Below are 21,858 nucleotides of genomic sequence, written 5' to 3' on the forward strand. Positions count from 1 at the left end.
GGTATATTGAATTTTCTCAACTCTTAATAATTTTTCACATGAATGACAAGTTGGAAGGCTTGAAAGTGACATTGTATCAGGAGTATCCCCCTAGGAAAGAAACCCATAGAATTAGCTCGGTTGATTCAGTCTGCTACTTCAGTCATAAATTAAGATTCTTTGATATAAGGAAGGATATGGCAGTTAAATTTTAAGATTTATATGAATTGCAATACCCTTCATAGTATAGACCTCTATCAAACTGCCAGTAATGTCCTTACCAGTGCCTAGCTGGGCATGAATAGGTAGCAGTAGATAGCGCACTAGAAACCGCACTTCTTGTTTTTGTGATTGGTCAAGGCTAAGAGAAACAGAAATGTAGATGCTCTGTTACATCACCACGTTCAAATCTCTGATACTATCTCTATTGCCATTTGGGATGGAAAGGACATGCATCCTGAAGACTGTGCTATCTATGTGCAGTCATAAATTAAGTAACTTAAAACTTTCACAGGCATCCAAATGAGAGTGGAAGTCTGGCAAAAAGCTCAGTGGAAAGATTCAAAATGACAGGAAGTAGTGGAGTCTTCAAGGGGAGAAAGGATAAATATTCTTTAAAGGCCAGAACCGTATTCTGGGAATGGCCGAAACTAATCCTAAATAATGAGGGTTTCTGGAATGTACTGTCATGCTGCATAAGTGGGCTGTGGAAGAGACTGGTACTTGCTCAGCAATAGCACATCACAGTACCAAGGAAATGCATATAAGTGTACCTCTGAACTTTGGCTAAATTAAACAGAAAAATAATTCATTATGATGTTATTAGGTAGCTCACAGATCTGACAAGAAAATGAATAGCTTTGGCTCAGATTAATGGGCAGCATTCCTGCTCGACTGGGAAACAGATCATATCTCCACAGTTGTACCACAGGACCAGTCTATTAGAATCACTGTGGTGTCTGGGCCACCATATTGACTCTACAACCATGAATTATCTCTAATTTTCTCTGCATCTTTGTATTTCTTCCTTCACATTCAAAATCTCAGGTAAGGAAGGAAGCATTTGGTACACTTTAGTTTACATGGTGAGAAAAAATCTTTGCCTCTTACAAGGACTCATGTGCTCTGAGTTGTTCTAGGTTTTGGTTTTTTTGTTTTTGTTTTTGTTTTACAATATAAGTGGGCTGTATCTGCTGGGCAAAGACTGTTGGCAAATGTCTGTTCTCTATCACCTCATTGGCTGCTCAATATCCCACATGCATTCATCCTCTAATAATTGTACTTTACTGGAAAAGTTTGGAGTTATTTCTTACTTAAAAAAAATAAACATTGTGTATCTATAAGAACCCGAAGTTTTCTTTATGGAAGGTTTTATATTAATGATTTAGTTTCTTTGTTGCTAATCTACATTATAAAAATTATGAATATTTGACAATTATTGGTCCATTTCAATACCTATTTTTCTGTAGACTTTTTAAAAGATTTATTTATTTGAGAGAGAGAGCAAGAGGGCAGTGGGGAGAGGCAGAGGGAGAGCGAAAGACTCCCAAGCCGACTCCACACTCAGCATGGAGCCAAAGTAGGGCTTGATCTCAGCACCCTGAGATCATAACCTAAGCCAAAACCAAGAATCAGATGCTTAACTGATTAGGCCACCCAGGCACCCCTTTCTGTAGATTTTAACAAATGTTGTTTTGTAGAAATATAACCCTATCATCTACATTTTCATATTTATTGGCATAAAATATCTTATTTTATAATATCTTAACATACTGTTATTTACTTTTAATGCCTGGAAGATCTCTGGTGAGATTTACCCTTCTCAGCTCTGATATTTTTAATATTTTTATATTTGTGCATTCTCTCTTTTCCTGATTAGTCTTGTTAGATATCAATTTTCAACAAATCAACTTTTTCTTTTGTTGATTTTTTGCTATTGGAGGGGTGAAACTTCATTGATTTCTTCTCCTATTTTTATTATTTCCTTCCTGTGCTTCTTTGGGTTTACTTTACAGGTTTTTATTTTAACTTCTTGAGACTTCTGGTTTCAGCTGTGATGTGTAAAAAGCTTAGAAGTTACCACTCTTATTCTTAATGCAAAATATGCATTATTTTCAAGTGCAGGTGGAATTTACAGAGCTAGACCATATGCTGGGCCACAAAACAAATCATGGTACATTTAGAAGGAGTGAAATACTTTAAACTATCTTCTAATTTTTGGGTTACCCAAAAATCTAAGGCCAAACTCCATCATCCAAAAAGAGTCTCAAATCCACTCTCTCCATCCAGAAAGAGGACAAACTCATATTTCCCTGGTTCACAAACACAATGCTACTAAGAAGCTGTTTGCTGTTTATCTTACTTATCACTTTATTGTCAGTTCCCTACAGTTGTGCCAGCTTTCCTTCAAACTCTGTTTATGACAAGGAAATAAAATAATAATTTGATTCCCATACACAACTAAAATAAAATAAAAATCTGAGAGGCTTAGAGGCTGCCTGCTGCTGTAGAACTATGTAACACTGAAAACAACGGCCTAGTCACCCAAGGAGAGTACCATGATCTCAGATAGGATACCTGACACTCGAAGGGAGCCCTGATAGGAAACAGATGAGAATCCATGTTACCAAATAAAGACTGAAACACTGTAGGTCAGGTGGAAACCTCCTACCTCTGAGGAAGCTGATAGGGAGCAGGGGACACCAATATCCTTGACCAAATCGACATACTTCTAGTAAAGCCAAGAAAGAAATCTTTTCATTTTTGTGTGAGAAGTTAGAAGATGGTTAAAAGGAGCAAGATGAGAGTGACATGGGGGCCAAGAATCCTCAACCTTACATAGGGATGGTATAACTACCACCCCACCAAGGGGAGGAGGCCAGGCCTCTTGCACAGATTTAAATTTTGAGCTGGTAAAATATAAGCTTGTTGGACCTAATTAATGTGATACAGAGAAGCACCAAGAAAAAGGTGGGGCGTTGTTGGAGATGGAGTGAATGGTTCAGGTTCTGAAGCAAAGGACAAAGGACAGCTCCCTACAGGGGTAGAAAGAAACCTAGCCACAGCCTAATCTTGATTTTGGTTCAAGGTCCTGGGATCCAGCCCCACGTTGGGCTTGGCACTCAGCATAGGGTCTGCTTGGGATTCTCTCTCTCTTCTTCCCTCCCCTTTCCCCCAATTTGTACTCTCTCTTTAAAATAAATAGAATCTTTAAAAACAACAAAAACAAAACAGGGGCACCTGGCTGGCTGAGTCAGTTAAGCGTCCAACTCTTGATCAGCTCAGGTCTTGATCTCAGGGTCATGAGATCTAGCTGGGCACCCAGTGTGGAGCCTGCTTGATTCTCTCTCTCTCTCTCTCTCTCTCTCTCTCCTTTTCCCTCTGCTCGTCCTCACCTTAAAACAAAAGCAAATGCAAAAACAAAATACTCCTGGAAAACTAAAAATCAATAAGAACACAATACTAAATAATAAATAGTTCACAAGATTTAATAATAGTTCTATGTATGTGACATTTTTCTAATGTTTTACCTATGCTGACTCATTTAATTCTCAGGGCAATCCAGTGAGGGTGGTATTGGTTCCCAAACTTGGAAGCTTCCTGGGTGACTTCTGAAACTCATATCTAGAGGGTAGGGAAAGACCAAAGAGACAGGCAGGCCACTCCAGATGCATAGGTGACAGGTTTAAAAAGCAAGGGAACTTATGCACAAAATTCATCTGGAGCAGCCACAAGACAAGTATATCTCCATGCCCACCTGCCAGAATCTGAAAAGTTTTTATGGAAGCCTTAACTGGGTTTAGTCATGTATACCATCCAGAAGGGCTCAACAACACATTGCTTTCTTATTGCTATCTCCCTAAACAGCTCTGGTTGAGAACAGAAGACAGAATGTACATTCCAAGGACAGGGGACGGGGTGAGAGGCCTCCTATTGCCTGGGTCCAGCTTGAGGGTCAACTGGCAGTCATTTCCTCTCAGTGAGCTTGAAGGTCAACCGGCAGTCTTTCCTTTCAATGACCTCTTCCAACAGGTAGGTGTTATTAACATCCTCATTTTACAAATGAAGAATCCAAAGCAGAGAAGTTAAGTAACTTGCCCAAGGTCAAGTAAATGTTATCTGACTTAGGTATCCTAGCCCAAATTTTAATTCTGAGAAGTCTATGCAAAGCTGGTCATAGTAGACTAAATGAAATCCCAAAGGAAGATACACAGTGTTTGTATAGCAAGTGAAGCACTTGGGTTCCGGCATCAAACATCCTATTGTAGGGGCCTGGCTTTACTCTTTATAAACTGTGACAGCTTGAGCAAGTTACTAACCTCCCCGAGTCTCTACTTTGCTGTGTGTCAACCATCAGGATGATGATAATGATATAGAAGATGGGGAAGAGCCTTGCACATAGTAGGAAGCTGCATTTCTGGTGCTCAGCACATTAGCAGGTGTTTGAAAATTATTTGATGGGTATCAGTTGTTATAATAGAAGAGCATACTTCGACAAGAGTGGCAAAATTGTCATTCGTGAAAGCCAAACCCTATGCTTTTCTTCTTTCAAAACCCTCTCATTTCTCCAACACTTGAGGTATAAATGTGGATGGATCATATCCACTAAGCATAAAGTACACTGATATTGCCTTGACAATGATGTTATAAGCAATAATTAAAAAAAGGCCTCCCTTGCTCTCTTGTCCTGCCAATCTATCATCCTCATTTACAGGCTATCCGAAGGCTTAAGGAATGGTTGGCAAACTGTGAATGGTCGTTAAAATACTGATTTCTCCTATTTTTCCTGCCTTGAACAATGTCCATACATAAATTATACCTGATAAAATATTTGTATGACAAAAATTTGTATTTTATTTGGAGGAAATGGCTCGAAAAACATATTCTGATTCTGACTTTAGGCACTGCGGAATTAGGTGGCCATTTCACACACATGCAAAAGGTAATTTAAAGAGCATAAAATGCAAAGAGCCACCGAGGCTATGTATCTAGTAAATTCATGAATAGGATATGTTTTAGGTGTTGAGTGAATGTGTCAACCCTTAAGTTCGCCCTTCATGCATACATAAAATTCTCAAAATTCCATAGGAAAATATATCCTTAAACAATAAACCTTAGTGGTTGAAAATAAAAGTAAACCATATGCTTCCAAGAAGAGAGGGAAACATTTTTAAACTGTTAGTAAGTCAATTAAAATTGATTCAAGGAACAAAATTGTTTGAAATAACAACAGGAATATTTCACTTTGTGTTAGGCCTAGTCTCAAAGTTTACTGATGCCCTGTCTCATAGCCCTGATTTTTTCTTTTGCTTTATTTCTGCTTCTCTGGAACTTTAGGTCTTTCTCTCTTCCTTTCCCTCCACTCCACCATAGAAATGAAACAGGAAATATATTCTTATTTGTTGAACAAAACATGGATTTTTATTAATCTGTTGCCCTGAAATGTTTCAAAAGGATTTTTCTCAAATACACATTTGTAACTTTTATTGCTAAAAAATTTTTTTCAGACTCTTCATAGTGATTCATCATTCCATTTAACATGACCTTGTATGACCTTATTTACATTTGACAAATTGGAATGTTAAAAAACTACTTGAACAGTTCAGCAATTTGGCAACTTATTTCCATCAACATGAGTCTTTAGGGAGGGAGAAAGCTTGACTTAAAAATGATGATGCAGGGATCCCTGGGTGGCGCAGCGGTTTAGCACCTGCCTTTGGCCTAGGGCGCGATCCTGGAGACTGGGGATCGAATCCCACGTCGGGCTCCCGGTGCATGGAGCCTGCTTCTCCCTCTGCCTATGTCTCTGCCCCTCTCTCTCTGTGTGTGTGACTATCATAAATAAATAAAAATTAAAAAAAAAAATGATGATGTAATATGAAGGATGTCAGAGTAATGAAAGATATACAGTAGCTCCAGACAGCTTATATTTTATCTTTTATTACTTTTAGCCCATAACCTAAAACCCAAATAAGGAAAGATATGTGAAAAAGAAACTGTTAAATATAATTTACTAACAAAAGATGAAAAATTAAATTGAACTTTAAAAAGACTGAAAAAAGTTTATTTATATTCACTGTTATTTTTAAAACTTTTAAAAAATGTATTCATTTAGAGAGTGTGTGCAAGAGAGAGGAGTGGCAATGGGAGGAGAGAAAATCTCAGACTCTGTATTGAACTCAGAGCCCAGAATCCAGAGCCCAGCCTGGGGCTTGATCCCACAATCCGGAGATACGACATGAGCTGGAGCCAAGAATAGGGTGCTCAACTGACTGAGCCACCCAGGCGGCCCTTATTCACTACTGTCATTAAATCACTTCATACAGGGACTCCTAGGTGGCTCAGTGGTTGAGCATCCGCCTTCGGCTCAGGGCATGATCCTGGGGTCCTGGGACCAAGTCCTGCATTGGGCTCCCCACTGGAAGCCTGCTTCTCCCTCTGCCTATGTCTCTGCCTCTCTCCCTGTGTCTCTCATGAATACATAAATAAAATCTTTTAAAAAAAGAAAACTAATTTTCCCTGTATAGGCACTGTTCCCAGCTACAGATAGTCTTCGCCTTGTGCAGTAGTGTCAGACCATAAAAATGGCCATTCAAAGCAATCTTAGAAATTGATAGGGGGGCGCCTGGGTGACTCAGTGGTTGAGCATCTGCCTTTGGCTCAGGTTGTGATCCTGGGGTCCTGGGACCAAGTCCTGCATCGTGCTCCCCACAGGGAGGCTGCTTCTCCCTTTGCCTATATCTTTGCCTCTATTTCTGTGTCTCTCATGAAGAAATAAATAAGATCTTTAAAAATAAATAAATAAATCACTTCATACACAGTGAGAAAAGCAAAGCAAAAAATTACCTGGAGGCTTAACAACAAATGGACATACAGCTAACTTTTTAAAATATTCATGATTCATGCTTTGTCAGCTCCAGATCAGTATTCAAAATTTAAATACATATATTTGCAAATAATAAAAAGTTCAATCTACAATGTCAATTTGGAAATATGGCAAAATATGGTAAACAAATGCAAGAGGCAAAAAATTGGTCCAGGTAAATCTTAAGATCTTGTTCTTATAGGCGAGCATTCAAAGCATTGAAGGCTTTCTCATGTGCTCATTGACTTTCCTGATAAAAACTTTTTAAGATTTTATTTATTCATGAGAGACACACACAGAGAGAGGCAGAGACACAGGCAGAGGGAGAAGCAGGCTCCATGCAGGGAGCCCGACGTGGGACTCGATGCCGGGACCCCAGGATCACACCCTGGGCTGAAGGCAGGCACTAAACTGCTGAGCCACCAGGGCTGCCTGCTTTCCTGATAAAAACCTAAAGCGAATGATGATCTCTTTCTTTCACTGTCTTCCCATAAATGAATTAAACTTATATTTGATAGTTAGGCCATATTTTTAGAAATCACCTGGTCAATAATGTGAATTATATTACCCTGCTGGTTTGCAAACTAGCCCCTGTACACATAAGGCAAGAAGAGACCAAAAATAAGAACCAATAGGTGGCAGTTTTTCTACGTTAAGGGACTTACACTGGACACTTGTCTGGAGCAGCCACAAGGGGAGTAGATCTCCATGCCCACCTGCCAGAATCTTAAAAGTTTATATAGAGGTCTTAATGGGCTTCAGTCGCATATCTAGATAGTCTAATAACACATTCCTCTCTCAGGCTGTGTCCTTGAAAATGGTTCCCACTGTAAGAACAGTGGTAGAACTACATTCCCAGGATGGGGTTGAGGGGTGGCATGAGAAGTCTCTGATTGCTGGGTCCAGTTTGCTGGTCAACAGGTGGTTATGCCCTCTCGATGGCCTCATCCAACGTATCCTCCGCAAGGTATTTCACTTGAATACTTAGCAAATGCGGAGAACCAGGACCTGGAGGTCACTCGGGCACTGCTGGCCCCATAGCTCTATCCATTCATCACTGGCTCACGTGAAGGGCACCTCCCTGGAGGATAGACAGAGGCAGTATATATTTCCAGTTCCAGAGAACACTGTAGCATATCATTATAAGATCCCTGGGGAGGGATTCCTTCATGGCTCATTGCATCTCAATGGAACCAGAGTGGCACAATAACTACCTAAGTGGTATGTGCTGGAAGTGGTGTGCAGGGAGAAGAGAGCATGATACTTGGTATTTATCCAAGAAGTGAGAGGGCACAATCATCTTCATTTATCCTGACTCTCATCCTTATACTGACTCCTCTTTTACCAAGGAGGTTCAGCACTTCATCCATCTACAGCTTCTTGTTTCTGATGTCTACAATGTATATCATAACCAGTGCCAAGTGATAAGATTGAGTGTATGGTTAGGGGGTTTCAAAAGGAAGAAGCTTATAACACATTGTTTTTAAGTGACTCAGTGCTCTTACTGGAATATCCCTCATATCTAACAAGCTGTTGGCACACATAATGGGTATTCATCAGAGAGCAGTTAGAAAATAAGTGTAGACTCAAAAGACAAAAAATCCACGGTCAAATCACTCAAAATGGCCAGCATGAACATTTTGCACAATGTTTCAGTCTTTTTGCTGTGGATATCCACATCATAACAATGTTTAACATTCATTTAGTATTGACTTGGTGCCAATCACTATACCAAGTTCTTTACAAGTATTATCTCATTTAGTCCTTATTACAGTCCTAAGAGATGGGCATGGGCACTATTATGCCCATTTTACAGATGAAGATATATTGAAGCTAGAGTAGTTTAAGCAATTTGTGCAGAATCACACAGCTAGTGAATCACAGGAACCAGTTAATCCAGGTATGCTGGACTCGAGAGCCTGTATTCTTGACCTCAATGTAATATCTCTGATTTATACATTCCAGTAGTACTAGAAAGTTGTGTTAATTTAAACAGGTAGTTTTATAATTCTTCTTAAAGTATTACTCTATAATTAAGTAGAAGAAAAAAAGAAGTGAGAAACAATAATATATAAAATTTGTTTTCTAGGGCAGCCTGGGTGGCTCAGCGGTTTAGCGCCGCCTTCAGTCCAGGGCCTGATCCTGGAGACCCGGAATCGAGTTCCAAGCCAGGCTCCCTGCGTGGAGCCTGCTTCTCCCTCTGCCTGTGTCTCTGCTGCATTCTCTTTCTCTCTCTGTGTGTGTCTCTCATTAATAAGTAAAAATAAAAATATTTAAAAAAAGAGACAGCTTTAAAAAAATTTGTTTTCTAAAATATACAATTTAGGTTTCATTTTTCAAATAGTCAAATGATATTAAGAGTTAGCATATGAGAAATAATTAATAATGAAGCACCATAAAGAAAAATGCTCAGATTTGCTGGTTAAGGCACACAAACAGGGCCAATAAATATTTATTTACTTACTTAAAAATAAATAAATTGGACTTACAATTTTTTGAAAGTGTTAGGAGAGCTACGGCAGATGGAGCTATTAGGATTTAGGAACAAGCTTTCTGAGGAGTGGTTACAAGAACCATAAAATACTGTTTCTAGGAAATAATCTAGAACAATAATTTACCCAAAGTGTGGTTCCTTTCTTTTGGAAAGGTAGGTTTATTGTATATATTTGAATAAACAAGTAAGGAGACAGAACACAAAGAAATATACATTGATTTCACAGCTGGTAGAAATAAAGATTTATATTTAGACACTGATGGAAAGTGAATTTAAAGCAACATAAATAATGTATGTTTTATAGTCACTGGAGTTGTATCCATAAATTTAAGTGCTTAAAATGACGTTTTTAAGATCTAAAGATTTTTATTTTTGCTATATAGATACTTTCACAGTTGCATTTTTTAATTTATTTTTTTATTGGAGTTCAATTTGCCAACATATGTATAACACCCAGTGCTCATCCCACCAAGTGCCCCCGTCAGTGCCCATCACCCAGTCACCCCGTCACCCCAACCCCTCTCCCACCTCCCTTTCCACTACCCCTTGTTCATTTCCCAGAGTTAGGTCTCTCATGTTTTGTCACCCTCACTGATATTTTCACTCCTTTCCCCTCTATTCCCTTTCACTATTTTTTTATATTCCCCAAGTGAATGAGATCATATAATGTTTGTCCTTCTGTGATTGACTTATTTTACTCAGCATAATACCCTCCAGTTCCATCCACGTCAGGGCAAATGGTGGGTATTTGTCGTTTCTAATGGCTGAGGAATATTCCATTGTATACATAGACCACATCTTCTTTATCCATTCATCTTTCCATGGACACTGAGGCTCCTTCCACAGTTTGGCTATTGTGGACATTGCTGCTATTAACATTGGGGTGCAGGTGTCCCGGCGTTTCACTGCATCTGTATCTTTGGGGTAAATCCCCATGCATTTTTTGTTTGTTTGTTTGTTTGTTTATTTATTTATTTATTAGAGAGAGAGAAGCAGAGACACAGGCAGAGGGAGAAGCAGGCTCCATGCAGGGAGCCTGACTTGGGACTTGATCCCAGGTCTCCAGGATCACACCCTGGGCTCAAGGTGGCGCTAAACCACTGAGCTACCCGGCTGCCCACCCATGCATTTTTTTTTTTTTTAATGGGTTGTTAAAACAGAATATTTTGGTTTAGCAGTATCCTTTAAAGAAGAGCTGATGGAAGGAAATGTAAGGAGGAGGGAGAGGGAAAGACACAAGAAGGCAAAAGTGAAGGGGGTGGAAATATAGTGATTATAGCACAATTACATGACAAATACAGGTAATAACAGTATAAGTGAAGTTGCATTTCGAAGTTGCCCAAAAAGCATTTCGAAAAATCTAAAAGTATACAACAGATATCTCTGAATTCATTTTTCCAAAAGCATATTTTATGCGTATTTACTTATTGTAGATTCTTCATTCCTATTATATAAAAACATAGGCAACATCTTGTAATGAAGTGTCCAGAAGACAAAAAGCAGGAGTTGCTTTAGACACTGGAATCATTGATTTCTTCATAAGTCATTCTTCGATTTCTAATAAATCTTCAAATACTAATAATGCATCTGCTTCTGGACATCTTTTACTGTTTTTATTTGGCACAAACTGACCAACTCTAGTCATATAATAGAAAAATACATAAAACATAGCTCATCTGATATATATCCCATACAAAACCATATGTGACATTTGGCAGTGGTTTTAAATTATTTTCTTTACAGGTTTTTATTGTGAGCACAATGTAGAGCATTAACTGGAGAATATTTTCAAGCATTTCCCTCCCCCCTTTGGTTACCTTACAGTTTCAAAAGCTGAATCGATGACTCACATTTCTTTTTTGTGGTCTTAGAGCCTTTGGACCACTGAGGTTAATCTTCAGTTTTTTTTCTTTCAACTAAGACATGATGGACTCAAGAATAACGTTCAGAGAAGATTCTCAGGCAGATGAGACCTGATATATAAGAATATTGTTAGAACTAGGGTGAGGGGGAAGCCTGGGTGGCTCAGCAGTTGAGCGTCTGCCTTTAGCTCGGGCTGTGATCCAGAGATCTGGGATGGAGTCCCACATCGGGCTCCTTGTGAGGAGCCTGCTTCTCCCTCTCCCTTTGTATCTCTGCCTCTCTCTTTCTCTCTCTCATGAACAAATAAATTAAAAATCCTAAAAAACAAAAGAACCAGGGTGAGATGGGGCTCTAGGAAAGTAAGTTAGACAAGGGAGCCAACTATAGGGCCACATTTGTATCTAGCACTGATGAACGACAGGTGCATAAAGGCAGAAGAGTCTCTGTCTTGAAGGCTGTAGTGCCCCAATGTCTGAGTAGTCCCTGGAGTCTGGTTATGTCACAGATTGGACACTGAATTTAGAGAGTACAAAGCTCTAGGTCTTTTCATGCAGACCCAATTCAATAATAGCAAACTGGAACTAACATTTATTGAATGTTTCCAATGATATGCTAGGGGCTGTGCCAAGTGCTTCACATGGATTAACTCATTGAAATATCACAGGTGACAAGTATCATTATTTTCGCCTTCTGACTTCTAGGAGAGTTGAGTCTCAGAGGAGTCTAGTAATGTGTGCAAATATACAAAACCAGTATGTGTGCAAATATACAAAACCAGTATGTGTGCAAATATACAAAACCAGTATGCAGCAGACTTAAGTTCACACACAGCCTGATTCCAGAATTGGGCCACACCACTGTCTCTCTGGAGGGCTCTAGAGCAACCTCTTAAAGACTAGCAAGTAGAAATTTGCTCAGCATGTTTTGCAGTAGCCATTTAACTCTTTCTTGGAGCCATTCTTTCAAATTTTGGAGCATTAAGTTGATTAAGAGGTAAAACAGGCATATTTGCGATGAGTAGTTTATAATTTGTACAAGGTATAGGGAAACACTGTACTTTCTGCACAAATTTTTTATTTACCCAGAATGCCCTAAAAAAAGATCTATCACTAAAAGTAAAGTCTATGCCTGCTGTCTAACCCCGTCCTCAAATGCACATTGTCAAAATTTGTATTTAATTATACATATACATGGGCAGCCCGGGTGGCTCAGCGGTTTAGCGCTGCCTTCGGCCCAGGGCCTGATCCTGGAGACCCGGGATCGAGTACCATGTCAGGCTCACTGCATAGAGCTTGCTTCTCCCTCTGCCTGTGTCTCTGCCTCTCTCTCCCTTGTCTCTCATGAATAAATAAATGAAATATAAAAAATATAAAAAAATAAAGCCGTTCTCATTTAAAAAATAAAGACTTTTTAAAAAAATTATACATATACACCTAGACCTCTTCAACAAGCCTTCGCAGATCACAAGGATCCCCAATTGTAATGCATGTTCCCCTTCTTGATCTCTCATGGCAAATGTCTTTGATTATTCTACTTCTTTTAGTCTGTTTACTATTAAAACCAGTCGTGTCTTTTCATTAGATTTTGCATTTCTGGAATATAGAGATCAGTCATTTCTTAATTATTTCCAGTCTTATGCCCAATATCTATACTATGCCTGGACACATTATAATGAAAATAATTATAACTACCTTTTAAAAAAAATTGTGCTGGGGATATATTATAAGCCATTCATGATGAATACAGCTTGACAAATTCAGGCCTTCTTAATCTTGGCCTAGATTCTTGTAATGAATTTTGAATTAGCCTTTGCTTGTTCCAATCCCCTATTCATAGAAACTCCCTGATGACTCTTCCCAAGTGTCATTTCCTGCTCAAACATCTGTATTGGTGGGACTCCACTATCTCCTTTTCAGCCTTCCTTAAGTCTCAGTCTGCTCCCCCATGAATCTGCCAGATTCCAAAAAGTTGGATCAGTCAACATTTGCTGAGTACATGTGCTTTCTCTTCTCTGGAGCTTTGTTCATGCCTGAAAATATCTCCCTCTTCATTTCTACTGTTAAAAGCCCTATCCATCCATTTCAGATATCATCCATATTTATAATGTTACTTATCTCCCACCATCTCCCCCAGCCTAACCAGATGAGCTCTTATCAGAACTCTCTTAGCATACTGCATCGCTTTGGCCATTTTCTTATTGTTTGCCTTTAATTATATGTTAACCCCCCCCTTTTACCTTCAATTGAATTTTAACTCTTTGTGAAAAGAGATAATGTTCTCCTCGTTTTTCTACCATCTTAAGCTCCTAGCACAATGCTTTGCAGGTAGTGGGCACACAACAACTCCCATACTGGGGAGATAGTAATACTAGTTGGTAATGTATAAGCAGTGAAGTCAGGTGGACAGGGCTTCCAATTCCAGCTGGATCACTCAGTACCTGGGGAACTTGGGCAAGCTAGTTAACTTCTTTGAGACCTATTCCTTTAACTATAGGTATGACATTTTACCTACCCAACAATGCTAATGAAAAATGTATGTAGAGTTTGACATCTATTAAATATCCAATACATAGCAGTGGCAAGTATTTGTTTCATAATTTTTTTCTCTGAAATATCTTGAATTCCTTCATCTAAAAACATTTCACTTGTCTCATTTTTAGCTATAATATGGTCACAATAGTTTGCCAGGAAGGCAAAATTGGAAAAATTGGAAAAAGGGTGACCATTTTATAGAAAAGTATGACATTATATTTACAATCACATCTATTTTTATTCTGAAATTACTATATTTATTTTGAAATTACTGTAGTAGTCGATTAAATAAATTCGTAAATAGTTACTGAACATCTATGATGCATCAAACACTATTGTAAGGGGCTGCCCCGGTAGCCCAGTGGTTTAGGGCCGCCTTTGGCCCCGGGAGTGATCCTGGAGACCCGGGATGGAGTCCCACGTCGGGCTCCCTGCAGGGAGCCTGCTTCTTCCTCTCTCTCTCTCTGTCATGAATAAATGAATAAAATCTTTAAAAAAAAAAAAAAAAAGAAAGAAAAGAAAAAGAAACCACTATTGTAGGTATTGGGGATATGGCAGTGAATTAGATAGTAAATTGCCCTCCAGTAACTTCCATGCTAATGTGGACAGTGATCCCGCAGATACTCAAAAAGCACAATGAAAAACGTACAAAATGATGCCAATCCTGCGTTGATTAGAATGCCAAGCTCCATTTCTGGGTCTCTAAACTTAGCTGTTACAGTAAGCTTTGGGGGAGTTCAAGAATGGTCACCCAGATTTTTAAAAGCTAGGATTCTTAGAAGCAAGCTAGATATATATAGATACAGATATAGATACAGATATAGATATAGAATCAGATATAGATAAATCTTTTTCCTCTGGGGGGGGGGGGGGATAGGAACAAATCAGACCTCTGTCTCTGTGTGTAGCAGAGAGATCTGAGCTTTCTCAGGTTCTACTTACACTGACCTTAAAGTAGTTTTCTGGGAGTGAAAGTTGCTCAATGTCGGAGTGTCAGCGGCAGCTCCCCAAACACTGACGCTCTTCTGTTCGCAGCACCTTAGGTGGGTCCTGCACCGAGGCAGCCCGATCCACACCCCCGCCCGGCCCCCGCAGCCCGCAGCCCGCAGCCGTCGGGCCGGCGCCACCCCCTCCCTGCGAGACCCGTGGAGCCGCGAGCCGGGCCCCCCCGCGGGAGGCGCGCGGGGCGTGGAGGGCGTGGGGCGTGGGGCGTGGGGCGTGGGCCGGGGGCGGGGCCAGCCCGCAGCCCGGGGCTCGCAGGGAGCTGTCAGTGTCAGGCTCGCCGGGAGGGAGGAGGGGCCGGTCCCCGCGGAGCGCGAGCCGAGCGGCGGGCGCAGCGTGAGACAGCACATCCTGCGCGCGCCCGGCCCGCGCCCCGGAGCCGCTCGAGCCTCGGCCCCGCACACCCCGGCTGCAGCCGCCGCGCTCCGCCGCCGCCCAGCGCGTCCAGGTAACCGGGGCGGGGGGGGGGTCGCGCTCTGCGGGCCGCTCCTCCGCCCCCTCCTCGACCCTCCGCGCCCCCGGGTCGCCCGCGCCGCAGCGGCGCAGCAGCGGGGCTCGGCCCCCTCCCCAGGCTCGGGCGTGCGCCCTGCGCCCTGCGCCCTGCGGCGGCCAGAGCCCCCCAGCGGCGGCCCCCGGCTGCAGCTCCCGCGGCGGAGCCCAGGGGCTCAGGGCAGAGGAGGAGGGGTCGTGGTGTCATCACCCTGTCGCCCACCTCGTGGGCTGGGAGGGGCGTCCCGCTGCGCCCCGCCTCGGTCGGGTCCGGGGCAGCCGCAGAAGGCAGGCGGCGGGGAGATGCGCGCCCCCTGGGCCACCAGCTGACGGCCCCGGGGGGAGGGGGCGCTGCGGAGGGCAAGGGCCAGGATGCCGTTTGATCACATTTGAGCTGTCTGCAAAGCTCTTCGATGCTGCTGCTGCCCGCCCGGTGGAGGGGGCGCATGTAACTCCCAGCAGGGCATTAATTAAACACTCGCGCAAGAAGATGCCAGTTTCCCCCGCTGCTGCGAAAAAGTGTGGTTGGGGGATGTGTTGTGGCAAACACCTTCCCAGCCGCGTGGGCTCCTTCCCCCTCTCGCGCTCCGGAACCGCTCGGGCCGCAGAAATCTGTGCGTCGTCATCGTGAGGGCAGAGATCCTGGCAGCACGGATGGGAGCTGAGTGTGCGGGAGTCTCATGACTTTGTGTCTCGGCTAATAAGGTTGAACAGAAACCCCAGCATCAGGACAGGAAATTACTCAGGAAATGGGAGACTCCACAGAATGCAGAAGATGCAATCAGTTCTGCATTCTGGCCTCTGCACATCTAGGTAAGGGGCAGGAACGAGTAGCCAGCCATTTTCCTGCCTGGAACGCCTTCCGAGCGTGCACTCTGTACACTTGCAGCAGTTCAGGGTTGGGAAAAATTGCTTCCAAATATTCCAGATCAACAGAAAGCATAGCTGACAGTAAGACACGAGTAACTGCAGAAGACGTCATATGGCTCATCTTAGCACAGATGAAAGCCTCTGTACATATTTTCACTGTGAAAATTGTAGTGAAAGACAATCAGTGTTAGTAAACTCAAAATGGATAATTCAGTGCTAGCTGCACCCTGAGGGTGCTAGTGGGAGTGTGATTATTTAAAATGTCAAGTTTTCTCCAAAAGTTTTGGTATGAGAAACAAGGGCCCGAACTGTGCTCCTTTGACCATGTTTATCAATAAAATATACTCAGACACTCCTACCATGCAGTCATCAAACGTTCTCTTCATAGGAACCAAACGTGCCAACATTGCTAGGTTCTGAGGATTCAGTGCTCCAAGAGCCATTTTTTTTTTTTTTCTGAAAAATCTTGTAGCACCATCTTTAGGAAGTTAGGACAATATGTTTGGGTGTCCAGTGCAGGCTCTTTCCAGTTTGGAAAAGAGCATCTTTTGGTCCAGAACATCTCCTGTGTCTCTCTTTTTCTTCCTTGTCTTGGGCCTCAGGCACCCATGCACCTGCTTCCTCTCTCCTCGGGACTCAAGGATGCTGCAGTCTCTGCTGCACAGCGCCTGAAAGTTATTCTACTGAAATGTGTCCTCAAGCTCTTTGGTGTTTGAGGTCTAACATTATTAGGTGTAATCACTGTTTTGGATATGGGCAGAGAAAATAAACTCAACCCACAGGAAAGTGGGGGCAGTTCTTACAGTGGTATTGTAGTTTCTGGTCCCTAGTTTCTGACAAACTTACGAGACGATAAGAGGAAGTCACACAGCATTTTTGTCATCATGCTTTATGTCTAAGAGGGGGCTCTATTAACTTTCTCCCCAGCCTTTCTACTTCCCCAAACACTTAATTCTCGTCTATGTTTAATAAAAATAAGCCTTTTGCTTGACTCCAGCACTGAGTCAAGTAATTCATAGGGATCCATCCGGGGTGCTCTTCTGTCCAGTCTTGTAAAATACACAGCAAGTCTTCAAACTATGTCTCTCAACACAGACTGTGCAGAGGCTTCATTCAAAGTTAGTTACCCAAAAGGGCTATCATTCTTCCCCATCACCCTGTTTCTTTCTGTCATTTAGCCTCACATGAGTAGGTATGTTCCTTCATCATTTTGTTCTGTCTGTGCTTTGCTCTACCACATAAAACACAGGTTGATAATACATTGAGCAATTTCCCCGTGTCCAGTACATTTACTGAATTTATTACATTACCAATACATTTCCTAAAGTGTGTTGAGCACTTGACATTGGATTTTAAATTACTTCTCCATGTATTAACTTACTTAATCCTCCCAAAAAATCTTATGAGTTATATATTATTTTTAATCCTATTTGAGAGATGAGGAAACTAAGACAGAAAGGTATTTTTTAAAGATTTTATTTATTCATGAGAGACAGAGAGAGAGGCAGAGACACAGGCAGAGGGAGAAGCAGGCTCCATGCAAGGAGCCTGACATGGGACTTGATCCTGGGGGTCCAGGATCAGGCCCTGGGCCGAAGCAGCACTAAACCGCTGAGCTACCAGGGCTGCTGGGACACAAGAGTAGTAAGTAACTTTTTGAAAATTGCTCAGCTACTAAATTATAGAGTCAGGATTTGAACCCTGGGCCATCTGAATCTACTCTTCCACACTAAGAACAATTATATTGACTAATTTCCATATACCGAATATTAATCTTGTCTTAACTCATTTAATATTTTATTTTTAATGTATAAACCTTTGCCCATATAAAAACTATTCCTGGGATCCCTGGGTGGCACAGCGGTTTAGCGGCTGCCTTTGGCCCAGGGCGCGATCCTGGAGACCCGGGATCGAATCCCATGTCGGGCTCCCGGTGCATGGAGCCTGCTTCTCCCTCTGCCTATGTCTCTGCCTCTCTCTCTCTCTGTGTGACTATCATAAATAAACAAAAATTAAAAAAAAAAAACTATTCCTGACTAGGAACTTTTCATAGATATCCTGAACTGATTTTCTTTGCTTCCTCTCTACAGGAAGCTTAGCACCAGAATGTGAGACTTGAAACTTGCATTGTAACATAAATACCACGGTCCAGGTGCAAACCCTGAAGTACCTCCGTGTTCACAAAGCATCTCCTGATTCTTTGATCAGAGGAGGCTTCTTAAATAGGAATCACTGGCATTGTGGATGGCAGGGGCATGATGGTGTTCAGGTGGTCATTGACCCTGATATTCTTGATGCAGAATTTAATGCACATGTACATAAATGCAGCTTTCTGGGTGGGGGTGGGGGGAGGTAGTATTTGTAACTAAAAAGAGATTAGGAGCTACTGGTTCACATGCAGTGTGAAGGAGGCTAAGAACTGAGGCCACTGTGCTGAAATGTGTTGAAAACAGGGCAAAACTATCCTGTGAGCATCAGCCAAGAAAAAGCGTTCATAGCTATCAGAGGATTGTTGGCTTTTCACTACTGAGGAATGCTAGGGGTGCTCCAGTGCAGGTGCAACTTAGGCTAATGCACGCTGCAACCTAGTAAGGTCTCCAGGAATGGTAGGCAGCCCTAGCATTGCTGCCATTCGTTGGGTATTTACCCTGCTTATATTCAGGTTCATCAGATCATTCCTGTAAGGCTGACATTTTTATCTTCATTTGACAAACAAGGAATCTGATGCTTGGAAACATGAAGTCACTTGGTCAAGGCCACCTGAAGCCAGTTTAGTGGGAAAGCTAGATTTCAAATGCAGGTTGGCCAGATTCCAAAGTTTGTTTATAATGTTCCCATCATAGCTCATTGTTTTTCTGTGTGGGATACCAGAAAGTACTGTTATAGTGTAACTTTTCATTGTGGCAGGACAGAGAGTCCCTCAAGAACTTGCTCACATGCTGATAGGAAAAGCCTAAATTTATTTTCAAAGGAGAACAAGAAAATTGGACATCTATCAGCGTGGTGGAGGGTAAGCAAACCCTGCTTTCCCTTGAGGTGTGCTGAAGCATCCTACATTTGATTCTCAAGTGTCACTGGGTATCTTGTGAACACTAAATGCATAGCAGTTTATAACTAAGCCCAGAAGTTGACTTTGCAGGAGTAGGTTTAGCCAAGACTTTATTCATTGCAAAGATGAATTTATTTCAGAGCTGAATTCGAAGCTGCTTAGTGTTCTGGGGCTTATCTGATATAGTGATTGTGCCATGATCTGGAACACTAACTTGGTACTAAATCTTAGGAGGACCTCTGCTAAGCAGACAGCTTATGTGTCCTTTAGTTTTCGGTTCATATCTATCCTGAGATCCTCACAAGCAGCCACTCTTGCTTCCAAAATATTACTTAATTCCTAACATTTCTATGTTCACCATATTGTTGCTATACTCTTAGAAAATGACCCATTGTTTTCATTTTGGGGCACAAACCAGCTAAAGCCATCAGTGTGGCAAACACAAAGAAATTTATGTTAGAGTCAAGGGCATCGCTTATAATAAAAGTAATGAGTCTCTGGCACTGTGGAGAATGATTGCACTTGATCAACAGATCTGCCTTGGGAACAGACACCCGTGTCCTTTATTATGCTTCAATGTGTTTTTCTCTTATAACCTCTAAAGAATTTTTTAAAATTCTGCTGCTCTCTTACACACATTTTATGTTGGCATCTGGTAGTTTTCATCGTAAATTTAAAGAATCACAATGAATGTGATTTCCAGAATATGGTAAACTTGGATGTTTAAAAATAAAACGATGATGTCATTCTTTGAATCCAATTAAAATCTAAATACTATGCCAACCTCTATATAAAAAGTACCTGAGGAAGCTCTTCAACAAAAGGGTATTTTTATACCTTGTGGTCAAGTGTCGCAAGCAGATTTGGGGCACCAAGTGTCACAGTAAGATTTTGGGCTTTTTTTTTTTCATCTGGTAATGGGGAAGGAAAGGCTTTTGCAAAAATGGAGGTGGGAAAGGAGGCTCTGAATGTTTCTAAACCACAGGCAAATTCTCTGGAAGGTCAGTTTTTGGAAAGAATATAGACAGAAGCTTCAGATCTGGAAATAAAAATGTGATTAGTTCTTCTCATGCCTGCATGGTCTTTAGAAAACCTTGATGGGCACCAGGGACATGCAATGCCAGTTGTCAGAGCATGCATTTATCTAGGACAGGTGTTGTCGGTTATGGGTCACTATGAACAGTGGCCTGGAGTCGGGTCCACGGCCTTGTGTCTGTGCGGCTTAGACTCCAAGTTGGCAGGACTGAAGGACCTGCAGAGCTGTTGGTCCTATCTCTTGCCCGCAGACAGGTGACTCAGTGGATTGCTGTCTTTCCTCTATTTAGTGATTTATAGAAGAGATTAACTCTAGTGTGTTTTCACTTTTTAAAAGATTTTTTAAGATTTATTTATTTTAGAGAGAGAACGAGCACAAGTGGGAGGGGAAGAGGGAGAGAGAGTCTCAAGCAGACCCCATGCTGAGCACAGAGCCCAAGGCGTGGTTGGATCTCAGGACCCTGAGATTGCAACCTGCGTGAAACCAAGAGTTGGACCCTCAACCAACCGCACCACCCAGATGTGCCTCTGCTGTGTTTTTACATCAGTGGTTCTCAGTCAAGGGTGATTATCTACCCTAGGGACATTTGGCAATGTCTAGAGACATTTTTGTTATTACAACTGGGGAGAGAGGGTGGTTAGAACTGTGGCTGAACATCCTACAATGCACAGGACAGCTCCCGTGACAAAGAAGTTTCCTACCCAGAATGTTGATAGACATTCTTTTTTTCTATTGAAGTCTTTCCTGCTGTAATCTGAGCTCATTTCTTTGTTTGGTCTTGTATGATATAAGAGTACAACATCTAAGAGGCAGTGTAAGACGAAAGAAGAAGCCAGATATCTCACTGAAGCTATGGGAGCCTCAGTTTCTTCATCTGTAAAATGTGGATAATGATACCTGACTTGCAAAGTTATTGTAAAGATTGCAGATATTGAGAGAATGAGGATTAAATGAAGTACACACTGAGTGTGTGGAAGATGCTTTTTATTTTCCAACAATAGTCACATCATTCTCTAGCCTTCTCTCCTCAGGGATGTGTGTGATCTTGCCTTCCTTTGAACCAAAGGTATGTTCTTTAAAAAATTTTTTATCCTGAGTTATATTACTTATGTGCATGCCTTTTCCCCTTCTAGAATCCAGGCTCCCCAAGACATCCTTGAATCTTTCAGCAGAGAGCCTGACACATGGTAGATGCTCAACAAGCTTTGTTGACCTGAAATACTAGCCAGAAGAAATCCCACTTAATTTTCTTTTTATTATAAGATTTAATTCTTTCCCTTTGGATCGTTTTAATGTGTTTAGTAAAAACATTTACTTCCTGAAATGTAGTCTCCATGGCACGTCTGGGCCCAATTTGAATGTAGACTCGGTAATGCCTAGAATTCTGGAATCCTTGCCTTCCTGAATCAGGATCACGTGAAATACTTCTGCTGAAGGGGAGTCTTGAGACGGACCATTTTTCATTCTAGAAATGACAGGCAGGATGGTTTAAGTCTTGTGTTTCTTTTATGAGCCCCTTGGGCTAATTCTTTTGAATTCTTTGGTTTGATTTCTTTGGTGGGAGGTTTGGTTTCTTTAGTTTCTTTCTGGTGGGAGGAAAGGAGATTTTGATTCATTTGTCATATTTCTATTTTATACTAATGTCTAGAGTGAAGCCAAGAGTAATGTGTATATTTTAAA

At 41.6% G+C, this 21,858-nt stretch overlaps 1 protein-coding gene across 12 annotated transcripts in view; it reads left to right on the forward strand.

The window, feature by feature from the left end:
- The window catches only part of DYNC1I1 (dynein cytoplasmic 1 intermediate chain 1), a 437,478-nt gene that overhangs the window by 113,803 nt on the left and 301,817 nt on the right, over positions 1-21,858 (forward strand). For 5 of the 12 annotated variants that reach the window (XM_072764334.1, XM_072764337.1, XM_072764333.1 and 2 more), the window contains exon 4: positions 3,847-4,011. In XM_072764334.1, the coding sequence (XP_072620435.1) occupies positions 3,871-4,011 (141 nt within the window). In that variant the 5' untranslated portion in view covers positions 3,847-3,870. Of the gene's footprint in view, positions 1-3,846; positions 4,012-14,945; positions 15,183-15,513; positions 16,037-21,858 lie in introns of those variants that run through there. The other 7 variants (XM_072764340.1, XM_072764344.1, XM_072764343.1 and 4 more) reach the window with 3 other exon arrangements.

Source organism: Vulpes vulpes, chromosome 7, assembly GCF_048418805.1.
Source record: "Vulpes vulpes isolate BD-2025 chromosome 7, VulVul3, whole genome shotgun sequence".
Taxonomy (NCBI): domain Eukaryota; kingdom Metazoa; phylum Chordata; class Mammalia; order Carnivora; family Canidae; genus Vulpes; species Vulpes vulpes.